This window comes from Cherax quadricarinatus, unplaced genomic scaffold (assembly GCF_038502225.1).
Source record: "Cherax quadricarinatus isolate ZL_2023a unplaced genomic scaffold, ASM3850222v1 Contig857, whole genome shotgun sequence".
In the NCBI taxonomy this organism is placed as follows: Eukaryota; Metazoa; Arthropoda; class Malacostraca; order Decapoda; family Parastacidae; genus Cherax; species Cherax quadricarinatus.
In genome coordinates, this window is record NW_027195883.1 from 26606 (window position 1) to 39654 (window position 13049).

At 42.8% G+C, this 13049-nt stretch overlaps 1 protein-coding gene across 2 annotated transcripts in view; it reads right to left on the bottom strand.

Annotated features, from left to right (window-relative positions):
* LOC128704796 (uncharacterized) overlaps window positions 1-13049 on the bottom strand; it is a 45620-nt gene that overhangs the window by 9410 nt on the left and 23161 nt on the right. For both annotated transcript variants that reach the window (XM_070080726.1, XM_053799938.2), the window contains exons 7-12: window positions 9654-11761; window positions 8980-9125; window positions 8480-8555; window positions 2878-3031; window positions 2450-2747; window positions 274-408 (exon numbers count right to left, since the gene is read on the bottom strand). In XM_070080726.1, the coding sequence (XP_069936827.1) occupies window positions 274-408; window positions 2450-2747; window positions 2878-3031; window positions 8480-8555; window positions 8980-9125; window positions 9654-11761 (2917 nt within the window). The remainder of the gene's footprint in view (window positions 1-273; window positions 409-2449; window positions 2748-2877; window positions 3032-8479; window positions 8556-8979; window positions 9126-9653; window positions 11762-13049) is intronic.

A 13049-nucleotide genomic window follows, 5' to 3' on the forward strand; every position in this document is an offset into this window, starting at 1 on the left:
ACTGTATAGTATATATTATTTGAATGCACTGGTTGTCTCCCACTGAGGCAGGGTGACCAATTTTTTTTTTTTTTACACTTATCAATTTATACAGGGAAAGGGGTTACTAGCACCTTGCTGCCAGCATTTTGGTTGCCCATCAGGGACTATCAGTCCCTGCTGGACTGATCAAGTCCACAGCGGACAAAATGTAGTCTTGATTAATGCCACAAACTACATATTGTGCCTTATCAAAAGAGCACTGCTAGGTTCGTAGAGGAGTAAGTATCGTACCTTCAGTTGTTCTAGGGTCACCTCAACACACGGAGGCTTGACGTAAAATTCGTAATCGTTAAAGAGCTGCAGGGGTTTAGTGCGACTTCTGTGAGGTCCAGGAGCCCCGGTACAATCCAGTACTTCATAGTCCTCCTGCAAGTAACATTAAAATTACTGCTAAGCTTCTGACCTTTGTAAATAAATAAAAAATTATTTCTTTTCTGCAGTACGGTAAGTCCTCGACTTACTGTATTGTGTAGGTTATCATTATATCATACGGTAAGTCCTCGACTTACTGTATTGTGTAGGTTATCATTATATCATACGGTAAGTCCTCGACTTACTGTATTGTGTAGGTTATCATTATTGTGTATAATATCATTATTCAGGTCCCCAACGTGTTTGTAAGTTGAGCACTTAATGTATACAGGTCAGTAATCCCACTTAACCGAACATCAATGAATCAGTATGAAGTACAATATTTCTACAAGTACATGCAGTGCTGTATGACTCTTACGAGTTTAGCACTTAGTTACGATCACAATAATAACCTACAAGTACACGGTAAAACTTATACAGACCATAGCTGACACCAATGACATACTATATAAAAAGTCCCCCTGGTTATACAAAATATTTTGGGCAACAGTATTAATACACTTAAAATTGTACTATTGTTCACTTAACTAACTCTCCTTTTTGTACATTTAACCCTTAAATGGTCCAAACAGATCGACGTTCAAATTCGTACTGCTGCAAAAGTAGATCTACGTTTTTTTACATATTTTCAAAAAAAAAAAAAAAAAAAAAAAAAAAAAAAAAAAAAAAAAAAAAAAAAAAAAAAAAAAAAAAAAAAAATTAGATAAAAGTTTTTTTCACACAATTTTAAATGTAAAACAAGAAAGAAGATCTACATTTTTTCACATACTTTCAAATGTTGAAAAAACGTATACAGTGGACCCCCGCATAACGATCACCTCCGAATGTGACCAATTATGTAAGTGTATTTATGTAAGTGCGTTTGTATGTGTATGTTTGGGGGTCTGAAATGGACTAATCTACTTCACAATATTCCTTATGGGAACTAATTCGTTCAGTACTGGCACCTGAACATACTTCTGGAGTGAAAAAATATCGTTAACCGGGGGTCCACTGTATATACGTTTGGACCATTTAAGGGTTAAAAACTAGTGATAAACCATACCACGGGCGGGACTGAACCCGCGGTCAGAGAGTCTCAAAACTCCAGACCGTCGTGTTAGCCACTGGACCAGCTAGCCACAATAAGATTCGTCCAACTAGGTTCAATCCCGCCCGTGGTATGGTTTGTTTGCAATCGTGTCATTACGATTTTGTGAGTCATACTAGTGATATACAGTGGACCCCCGCATAACGATTACCTCCGAATGCGACCAATTATGTAAGTGTATTTATGTAAGTGCGTTTGTACGTGTATGTTTGGTGGTCTGAAATGGACTAATGTACTTCACAATATTCCTTATGGGAACAAATTCGGTCAGTACTGGCACCTGAACATACTTCTGGAGTGAAAAAATATCGTTAACCAGGGGTCCACTGTATTACCTGTATAATGCAGGAAAGAAATACAGTTTCTGTATTACACGTATGTATTTCCTGTCTACAATTTACAGGTAATGTAATTTGCATTTTTTTAAATGCATCAGCCATCTCCCACCATGGAAAGGTGACCAGAGAAAGAAGAAACACTTCCACCATCACTCACTCCATCACTGCCTTACCAGAGGCATGCAGATACTATTGCTTAAATACTACTTAACAACTAGACATGGGATATTAAGTAGTTTTAAATGAGTGTAAATCAAAAGTAATTCTGAGATGATATACTCATCTCTGTGAGATGATATACTCATCTCTGTGAGATGATATACTCATCTCTGTGAGATGATATACTCATCTCTGTGAGATGATATACTCACCTCTGTGAGATGATATACTCATCTTTGGGAGACAATATACTCACTTCTGTGAGATGATATACTCATCTCTGTGAGATGATGCTCATCTCTGTGAGATGATGCTCATCTCTGTGAGATGATATACTCATCTCTGTGAGATGATGCTCATCTCTGTGAGATGATATACTCATCTCTGTGAGATGATATACTCACCTCTGTGAGATGATATACTCACTTCTGTGAGATGATATACTCACTTCTGGGAGAAGTTTGTGAGTGGAGAGTGAGTCCAGTACCCACTGGTGAGTAATAACCCAGCACCCGGCCGCTACCCCATACAGGAACTTCAGTGTCCGCTGGGCCGAGCGATCCGGCCCAGTCTTCACCACGACATGAGTGATGTCTCGGCCCCACGACCTCCTAACAGATGATCCGCTGGCTCCTAATTTCCTCACTAGGTCCTCCACTTTACCCATTTCCAGACCAGAGAGACCAGTGCAGACCACTTGAGGTGGACCACCAAGACCACTGTGTATTCTTCTGGCCACCACAGACCTGAAACGTTATAGATTTATAGTGTTTAAGTTGAGGATTTTGTGTATTGTGAATATTGTACACTGATTCAGGTCCCCAATGTGTTTGTAAGTTGAAGACTTCCTGTATCGTCAGGGAAAACAACACTAACCTCGGCGTTACAGTGCAAGTGCTACTCGGCGGTAATTTGGGTTCCGTTGATTCAGTGAGGTCAGGAAAACTGGAGAAGAGTTCCTCGGACTCGTCGCCGCTGTCACTTGATGGGCTCTGGGGAGGCACCACATCGCTTTTGGTACTAGCCTCGCCTACAGAAAATATAAAAGCCATGCCACTTACTGGAACATTATCATTTTTATTACTACACTTCCAGGACTTGAGTCCTGGAAATGGGAAGTACAATGCCTGCACTTTAAAGGAGGGGTTTGGGATATTGGCAGTTTGGAGGGATATGTTGTGTATCTCTATACGTATATGCTTCTAAACTGTTATATTCTGAGCACCTCTGCAAAAGCAGTGATAATGTGTGAGTGTGGTGAAAGTGTTGAATGATGATGAAAGTATTTTCTTTTTGGGGATTTTCTTTCTTTTTTTTTTGGGTCACCCTGCCTCGGTGGGAGACGACCGACTTGTTGAAAAAAAAAAAAAAAAAAAAATTATTATTACAATTAGGTAGTAGGTTGGTAGACAGCAACCTCCCAGGGAGGTACTACCATCCTGTGGTAGTAGGTTGGTAGACAGCAACCACCCAGGGAGGTACTACCATCCTGTGGTAGTAGGTTGGTAGACAGCAACCTCCCAGGGAGGTACTACCATCCTGTGGTAGTAGGTTGGTAGACAACAACCACCCAGGGAGGTACTACCATCCTGTGGTAGTAGGTTGGTAGACAGCAACCTCCCAGGGAGGTACTACCGTCCTGTGGTAGTAGGTTGGTAGACAACAACCACCCAGGGAGGTACTACCATCCTGTGGTAGTAGGTTGGTAGACAGCAACCACCCAGGGAGGTACTACCATCCTGTGGTAGTAGGTTGGTAGACAGCAACCACCCAGGGAGGTACTACCATCCTGTGGTAGTAGGTTGGTAGACAGCAACCACCCAGGGAGGTACTACCATCCTGTGGTAGTAGGTTGGTAGACAGCAACCACCCAGGGAGGTACTAGCTAAGTTTGTATGGAAAGAAGAACATGAGTTGGCTCACGAAAAATTAAAGGCTGAGCTTACAAGTGAGCCGGTATTAGTGGTCCTTGATTTTTCCAGAGACTTTGAGATACATACAGACGCTTCAGCAGTTGCAATAGGAGGTTGCCTAATGCAAAGAGACAAGGAAAATAACCCACACCCAGTAGCGTATTTTAGCAGAAAGATTAAAGGACCGGAAGTCAGGTATGCATCACTGATAAAGAAGCCTTGGCAGTGGTAGAAAGTGTGAGATACTTTGAACCGTATGTATTTCAGCGCCATTTTAAAATAATAACAGATCACAGGGCATTGGTGCACATATTTAAAAAGAAAACTCGCTGTCCTAGGATGTCTAGATGGGGTTACGAACTGTCAGCACACTCGTACCAGATTCTTTATAAACCAGGAGCCTCACACCATGTACCAGACATATTGAGTAGGAATGTAGCAGCAATAAATGTTGATGTTAATATTGAGAATGTGAGGGATGGGAGGTTTTCTTTTAGTTCCTAGAAATGGGATAATGATTGGTCCTGGTTGCAATTCCTGCCTTGTCATGAATGGTCACGGTAGGGTGCAAGGAAAATGCGACATTGTGGTCGTGTAATGGTTCAGTTGCAAGTACTTGAAGGAGTAATACCCGCTGGAGCTGTTTTCTACGCCAGGAAAACCTTACGAGGTTCGGCTCAATGGTTAATTAGCGAGGGTGACTACAGGAGCTAGTTTATTTCTAGTAGAGTACAGGAAGGCACTGGAGCCTGATATTTAGTTTTAAGGAGACATGACGGATAAGGAGGTTTCGCACCAGAGTCATTGTTATTCGTTTCTTGTGCTAGAATTTATTAAACCTACTGATCTGTGTGAATTCATATTATTTGCTATTGTATTGTAATAGAATAAAAGGGTTAGGATTAAAATAGTCTAATAACTTAGGACAAATTGTCCTAGTTCCCAGATATTTTAAATTGGGGGAGAAAGGGGGATGTGATGCAGTTCAGATGGGCTTGTGAGGTCTCTAGGGAGACCTAATTATATGGTCACAGTTAACGGTAAAACAAATGATAGGCGACACATAGAAATTAATATTTGGTTTTGATAGCAAAAACCGACCAGTCGTAAAGCACGTGAGCCGCGTTTAATGATAAACGCTAAACCGCTGCCACCATGTGAGACCTCTACCCACTCTACCTGAGGTATCCTAGCGAGTGAGCACGTCTCCTGTATATCCCAGTGCTTAACAGAATAGGGAATAGCATATGAAGGTACTAATAAAAATGGGAACTATGGCTATAGTTTACTTAATAACATAAAAGGGCTAGAATACAACATATCCTGAAGGAAATTTACACAATATAACAATTGACCTATGAGACTTATTACCAGGGGGAAGGGTAGATGCTATCAGTAACACGGACTAGTACTCACTCTTAATTCACCGACCAGCTGACCCGAGATTCCCAATGCGTGGTCCACTACACACGCGGCTGTCCAGAGATCTCGCTCCCCAGACCTGTCACCAACAACCTCTTTGCCCCGCTGTTCCCTGGGCTTATATCGTTGTCAAAGTACCCCCTCCCCAATTGTGTATGTACCAGGTGTTACAACCTGACGCCGAGGTCTGACACCGTTAAGAACAAAAGACCTCAGACATGGGCTTGACTACCCGACATTTGCTAAGGCAGGTGTGACCATATAATTAGGTCTCCCTAGAGACCTCACAAGCCCATCTGAACTGCATCACACGTCCTGTGGTAGTAGGTTGGTAGACAGCAACCACCCAGGGAGGTACTACCATCCTGTGGTAGTAGGTTGGTAGACAACAACCACCCAGGGAGGTACTACCATCCTGTGGTAGTAGGTTGGTAGACAGCAACCTCCCAGGGAGGTACTACCGTCCTGTGGTAGTAGATTGGTAGACAGCAACCTCCCAGGGAGGTACTACCATCCTGTGGTAGTAGGTTGGTAGACAGCAACCACCCAGGGAGGTACTACCGTCCTGTGGTAGTAGATTGGTACCTCCCGTACTACCATCCTGTGGTAGTAGGTTGGTAGACAGCAACCACCCAGGGAGGTACTACCGTCCTGTGGTAGTCGGTTGGTAGACAGCAACCACCCAGGGAGGTACTACCATCCTGTGGTAGTAGGTTGATAGACAACAACCACCCAGGGATGTACTACTGTCCTGTGGTAGTAGGTTGGTAGACAGCAACCACCCAGGGAGGTACTACCGTCCTGTGGTAGTAGGTTGGTAGACAGCAACTACCCAGGGAGGTACTACCGTCCTGTGGTAGTAGGTTGGTAGACAGCAACCTCCCAGGGAGGTACTACCATCCTGTGGTAGTAGGTTGGTAGACAGCAACCTCCCAGGGAGGTACTACCATCCTGTGGTAGTAGGTTGGTAGACAGCAACCACCCAGGGAGGTACTACCATCCTGTGGTAGTAGGTTGGTAGACAACAACCACCCAGGGAGGTACTACTGTCCTGTGGTAGTAGGTTGGTAGACAGCAACCACCCAGAGAGGTACTACCGTCCTGTGGTAGTAGGTTGGTATACAGCAACCACCCAGGGAGGTACTACCGTCCTGTGGTAGTAGGTTGGTAGACAGCAACCACTCAGGGAGGTACTACCGTCCTGTGGTAGTAGGTTGGTAGACAGCAACCACCCAGGGAGGTACTACCGTCCTGTGGTAGTAGGTTGGTAGACAGCAACCACCCAGGGAGGTACTACCGTCCTGTGGTAGTAGGTTGGTAGACAGCAACCACCCAGGGAGGTACTACCATCCTGTGGTAGTAGGTTGGTAGACAACAACCACCCAGGGAGGTACTACTGTCCTGTGGTAGTAGGCTGGAAGACAGCAACCACCCAGGGAGGTACTACCGTCCTGTGGTAGTAGGTTGGTAGACAGCAACCTCCCAGGGAGGTACTACTGTCCTGTGGTAGTAGGTTGGTAGACAACAACCGCCCAGGGAGGTACTACCATCCTGTGGTAGTAGGTTGGTAGACAGCAACCACCCAGGGAGGTACTACTGTCCTGTGGTAGTAGGTTGGTAGATAGCAACCACCCAGGGAGATACTACCGTCCTGTGGTAGTAGGTTGGTTGACAGCAACCACCCAGGGAGGTACTACCATCCTGTGGTAGTAGGTTGGTAGACAGCAACCTCCCAGGGAGGTACTACTGTCCTGTGGTAGTAGGTTGGTAGACAGCAACCACCCAGGGAGGTACTACCGTCCTGTGGTAGTAGGCTGGTAGACAGCAACCATCCAGGGAGGTACTACCATCCTGTGGTAGTAGGTTGGTACACAACAACCGCCCAGGGAGGTACTACCATCCTGTGGTAGTAGGTTGGTAGACAACAACCACCCAGGGAGGTACTACTGTCCTGTGGTAGTAGGTTGGTAGACAACAACCGCCCAGGGAGGTACTACTGTCCTGCCAAGTGAGTGTAAAACGAAAGCCTGTAATTGTTTTACATGATGGTAGGATTGCTGGTGTCCTTTTTTCTGTCTCATAAACATGCAAGATTTCAGGTACATCTTGCTACTTCTACTTACACTTAGGTCACACTACACATACATGTACAAACATATATATACACACCTCTCTGGGTTTTCTTCTATTTTCTCACTAGTTCCTGTTCTTGTTTATTTCCTCTTATCTCCATGGGGAAGTGGAACAGAATTCTTCCTCCGTAAGCCATGCGTGTTGTAATATTTCCCATAAGAAATAATGTAAATCCAATTAATCCGTTCCAAACACCCAGGAGGCAGTGGAGATATTATGTCTGAGGGAAAAGTATGGTGTGAAATTATGTAGAGAATTTGGAGCTTGGTTCAGTGGTTAGCACACTTGCCTGCTAGTCTTAGCACTGGCTTACCATGGGTTTGAACCCTCCATGCTGTTTACAATTGTGCCATTACAATTTCTTGAGATATTTCACACTCTGTTGTTTATTTTTTAACACACCCGTCATCTCTCACCAAGGTAAGGTGACCCAAAAAGAAACACTTTCACCATCATTCACACTACTACTGCCTTGCCAGAGGCACGTAGATACAACAGCTTATATATTTCTGAAAACAGCAAATATCCCAAACCCATCCTTCAGAGTGCAGGCATTGTACTTCCCACCTCCAGGACTCAAGTCCGACTAACGGGTTTCCCTGAATCCCTTCACAAAATATTACCCTGCTCGCACTCCAACAGCTCATCAAGTCCCAAAAACTATGTAAAATGTGCCTACTGAACATTCAGTCAATTATATAACTGAAAATTTGGTATCCCAGGCTAAGAGAAAGTCTATACAATATAATCTATACATATAATTCTTTTTTTTAATTAACACATCGGCAGTTTCCCACCAAAATAGAGTGACCCGAAAAAGAAAAACTTTCATCATCATTCACTCCATCACTGTCTTGCCTGAGGCATGCTTACACTACAGTTATAAAACTGCAACATTATTGTATAATCTATACAATATAAACTATACAATATAATCTATACAATACAATCTATATAATACAATCTATACAATATAATCTATACAACATAAGATAATTTATCCACCTCACCTGCTTCAGCAGCATTCTTCTTGACCATTGCTGCCTCCAGCTCTCGGACCCTGGCCTTCAGCATTTCAACCTCATCCTGTTGAGGACAGAGCATATTATAAACAAGTAGGGGATTATACAGCGTCAGGGGAGAGGGAGGTAGCAAAGTTCAACTGAGGGGAGAGGGAGGGAGGAGGAGAGGAGAGGGGAGAGAGAAGAGAGGAAAGCGAGGTCCAGATCCCTCGTTGCTTAAAAAACAAAGAGGTGAGATACGAAGTTAACAGTGAACAATTACCAATTAAAATGAGAGAAGAGTTAAATATTCTGGTCACATCTAATACCAACAAGTTAGAACTAATACCAACAAATACAATCCCACTTCATAGTCACTATATTCAAATGAAAATACAGAACGTAACATTATATTCATGGGTAAGCGCTAAACTCGTAGGGTTGACACAGTGGCTGGGGGACGGAAGTATTCAGGCTAACCAGTCAAGTGGTACATGTAGAAGTAGTACCTTGACTTGCTGTTGCTTCTGAGTACTGACTGCTTCACTCTGGGAAGAGTATGCACTACTGTGGCTAACATTATCCACTTCGTCCTCATCCTCCGCTGCACAATCCTCTGCTTCACCATCCTTCACTTCACTATCCACATCTTCGTCTGTACAGGAAAAACAACAATAAATAGGGAAAATATAAAAAATATTAATACCCATTATTACTGATTTTTATCTTCTGCACAAGACAATTTTTTTAGCCTCATTTGCTGTGTCAGGATGGCATAAAGAGGAAAATACATTCACCATCAATCATTCAGTGACTGTCTTTCAGGAATGTGATGACACCATGGTTCAGATGGCCCTCTGAACTATAACATTCTCAATCATCCTTCAGAGTACAGGCACTGTATTTCCCAACTCCAGAAGTGTAACATCCTCACTCATCCTACAGAATACAGGCACTGTACTAGTGTACTTCCCACCTCCATAACTGTAACATCCTCACTCATTCTTTAGAGTACTGGCAATGTACTTCCTACTTCCAGAACAGTAACATCCTCACTCATCCTTCAGAGTACAGGTACTGTACTTCCCACCTCCAGGACTCAAATCTAGTAACCAACTTCCCCTCTGCGTACCTTGTTAAATGACCCCTTGCTCACACACTCCAAACCCACATACATATTTACCTCTGTTATCTTTACTGCTTGTTGGTGGTGTTGTGTTGGGTTTTATGCTGTTGCTCATGTCTGGTGCACAGCTGTTCTTTGCCTCTACAGGTGTGCACAGATCTTCAAACATTATACCGTCTCTATCTAGAAGAGCTTCGGCTTTAGTAAGGGATTTATCGACCTTTGTAAACAATTTATTTGTGGTAACAGAGAGGACTGTGTTGGTGGATATTACAGATTCCTGCGATGACATGTCAGTGGTCACTTCAGGAACCTTCAATTTTTCCTCACGCATTTGTTTAATTAGTAACATGTCAGCGTTGACATTGCGTATAACATCAGCTGTGCTGGACATCTCCTCATCATCAGAGGGGATGGAGAGAGTTGCCGGTGGAAGCTCGTCGTGGTCCGTTTGGTTGGAGTCCAAATCATCGATGACGTGGGAATTTTGGTTGACTTCTTTTTTATTTATACCTTCATCTGGGTGCCCAAAAAATTCCCAGACATTTTGGTCAAGCCTCTCCAGATCTCTCATCTCCTCAGAGTCGACAGGATACTCTTGCTCAATCTCAACTTTCATATTCCGTTTCTTCTGAACCGCAGAGGATTGGTTACTGCTGCCGCTGCTGGAAATGGATTTAGCTTTACGTTTTACTGGAGGAATGATCACTTCCAAATCACTGTCCTCACAGCTGGATCCTGAAGTTGATGGCCGACGAATTCTTTTGAACTTTCGTCTAGTCATATCGAATGAACTTCTCAGTGGACTATCATTATCCGTCTCTTCCAAATCTTTATCTTTCGCCGGACTACCTGCCATCATTTCGTTCCTCTGACCTTTGTTTGAACTTTTCACAGAGTCTGTGGGAAACAAAGATACAATTTTCTGACTCTCCTGGGGTAAACTGCTTTGTATTAAAGTCACTTCGTCCTTCTCATTGGGTGGTATCTTGCCATCTTTCATGACTTGGGACATGATATTTTCCAGCACTGGCTGCCCTGACTGTAAAGGTTTCCTTCGTGGTCTATTAATGGCCGGGTGTATTTTGCCATTCTTTTTTAAATTTTCCTTTTCAACATCCACCAACTCATTGCTAAGAATTGTTTTTGTTATCGCACATTTTTCTTTATTTTTTTGGTTTCCCTGTATTCTCCTTTCGGTCTTTTCCGCTGGCTTCTCGTCTGCCTTTGCACTTCCGCTTGCGCAACAAGCACGCCTGGCTCGTGTCATCCTGCCGTCAGCAACATCAGCCAGGAGACTTGCCGACTGTTGGCTGCTCTCTGTGTTCTGCGTCTGACATGCTGAAGAACTATTATTGCAAGTCATCAGTGCATAATTATCAATCAATATCTCTGATGACTGAGAGCATGATCCCAATGGTGCTAAATCAATACATAAATCCTCAACATGCTCGTCATGTGTTTTATTAGCAGACGTTTCCCGATTTGCATCTGTGTCTACATCACAGGCTGGCATTTCCTGCTGATCACCAGTATCTGGGGACTGCAGAGTTTTGACATGGGTATCAATTTTATCAGTAGGTAGCGGGATTGCTACATCCATTTCCTCAGTGGAGTAACTGCTGGGTACCACCTCATTCCCCTGGTTAGAGTGGACAGCTGTGGGTATCATGGGTAGCTGGTTAAAATCCCCCATTAATTTCACGTTGGAAAAGGAGTTTTCTGTTGTTTTCTCGGCCCTGGCTTCATGCTTATTTGACGACAGTTGATTATTAGATACATATTGGTCAAGTCCGTTTTTTTGAATGCTAAGTAAATCTTGAGTGCTAGGTTCTTCTCGATTGGTAGGTTCTAGAGTGCTAGGTTCTTCTCGATTGGTAGGTTCTAGAGTGCTAGGTTCTTCTTGATTGGTAGGTTCTTGAGTGCTAGGTTCTTCTCGATTGGTAGGTTCTAGAGTGCTAGGTTCTTCTTGATTGGTAGGTTCTTGAGTGCTATGTTCTTGATTGATAGGTCTATCTTCTTGATTGCTAGTTTGTTGTTCTTCATTGCTAGGCCCAACATCTTGCTTCTTAGGTTCAACTGGAGCAGCAATGTTACTGGTAGACAGCAAAGGTTCAGCAGATTCCAGAGGCATCTTGGCACCACAGGCTGCAGTTGTACAAGCCCTGCAGATATAAAAACCACAAGATTATAAATCTGACTTGTAATCATGATACAACATAGTATGCAGTAAATTTTTTTTAGTCATAACCTGGTTGATCAGCAAAGTAAAAAGTGAATTGTGGCTTCAACATACGTACAACACATGACTTAATCATCTGTGGTAGGCTCCTGAAGATAATAATCATGTACAGGTGCTCCTTGACTTACAATGGTTCAACTTTACGATGGTGCGGCAGCAATTACTTTGGAGGTGAAACTTAAGATAATTACCCAATATGAAGGTGACAAGTCACTAACTTGTAGTCATTTATTTACCTTTCAATACTGGTACTTAGTTACAGTAATTATTGGTTTATTTCTTTAGTCACAGTACAGCCTCTCCTCACTTAGCAACATACTCGTTTACTGACGACTTGGACTTACGATGGGCTCTCTGACCAGTATGAATACCCAAATAATGTATATTAGAGCTGATTTCCTATATTCTGTTTATTACAATGTACAGTACACTGCTGTATAAACATTTAAAAATATACCAGAAATGTTATAAATGGTGCAAATGTGACATTAAAACACTATCAAAGATGGTTGACACAAACCCACTACCATTATAGTGTGATCCTCACTTAGTGATGATTTTATTTACCGACGTTAAGTGAGGAGAGGATGCAGTCATTTCTGTACTCAGTTTTTTTAGAATATCATATTCATATTCGATTTACGATATTTTCAACTTACGATGGGTTCGTAAGTCGAATCCATCAGAATGTAGCCCCCATCGTAAATAGAGGGGCGCCTGTATTTGCAATACAGGTCCATAACCCTTTATCCAAAATTCTGAAATTGGAAAAGTTCCGAAAACCAAAAGTTTTTGGTGGAGTGCAGAGCATCGGTCATCTCAGTGCTGGGTTACGCCACCACGTGACAGCGTTGAGAATCATTCTGAACTTCGAAAAATTCTAAAATTCTAAACAACACTGGCCCGAAGGGATTTGGATAAAGGGATGTGGACCTGTATACGTCGCCACCCATGTGTGATATTTATCAACCAAACGAATACAAGGGTGTATTTATTTGGCTCGGCTATATCAGGCAGAATAACAGCTCATAGTTCGTAAATTCATATGAATTTTACTTTTGAGAAGACAAGGAATACAGAACTTTAAATACAAAAGATATACATTGAAGAACAAGGTTTTATTTATTTTTTAACACAATGGTTGTCTCCCACTGAGGCACGGTGAACTGTAAAAGAAGAAATGCTTTCACCATCATTCATGCAATCACTGC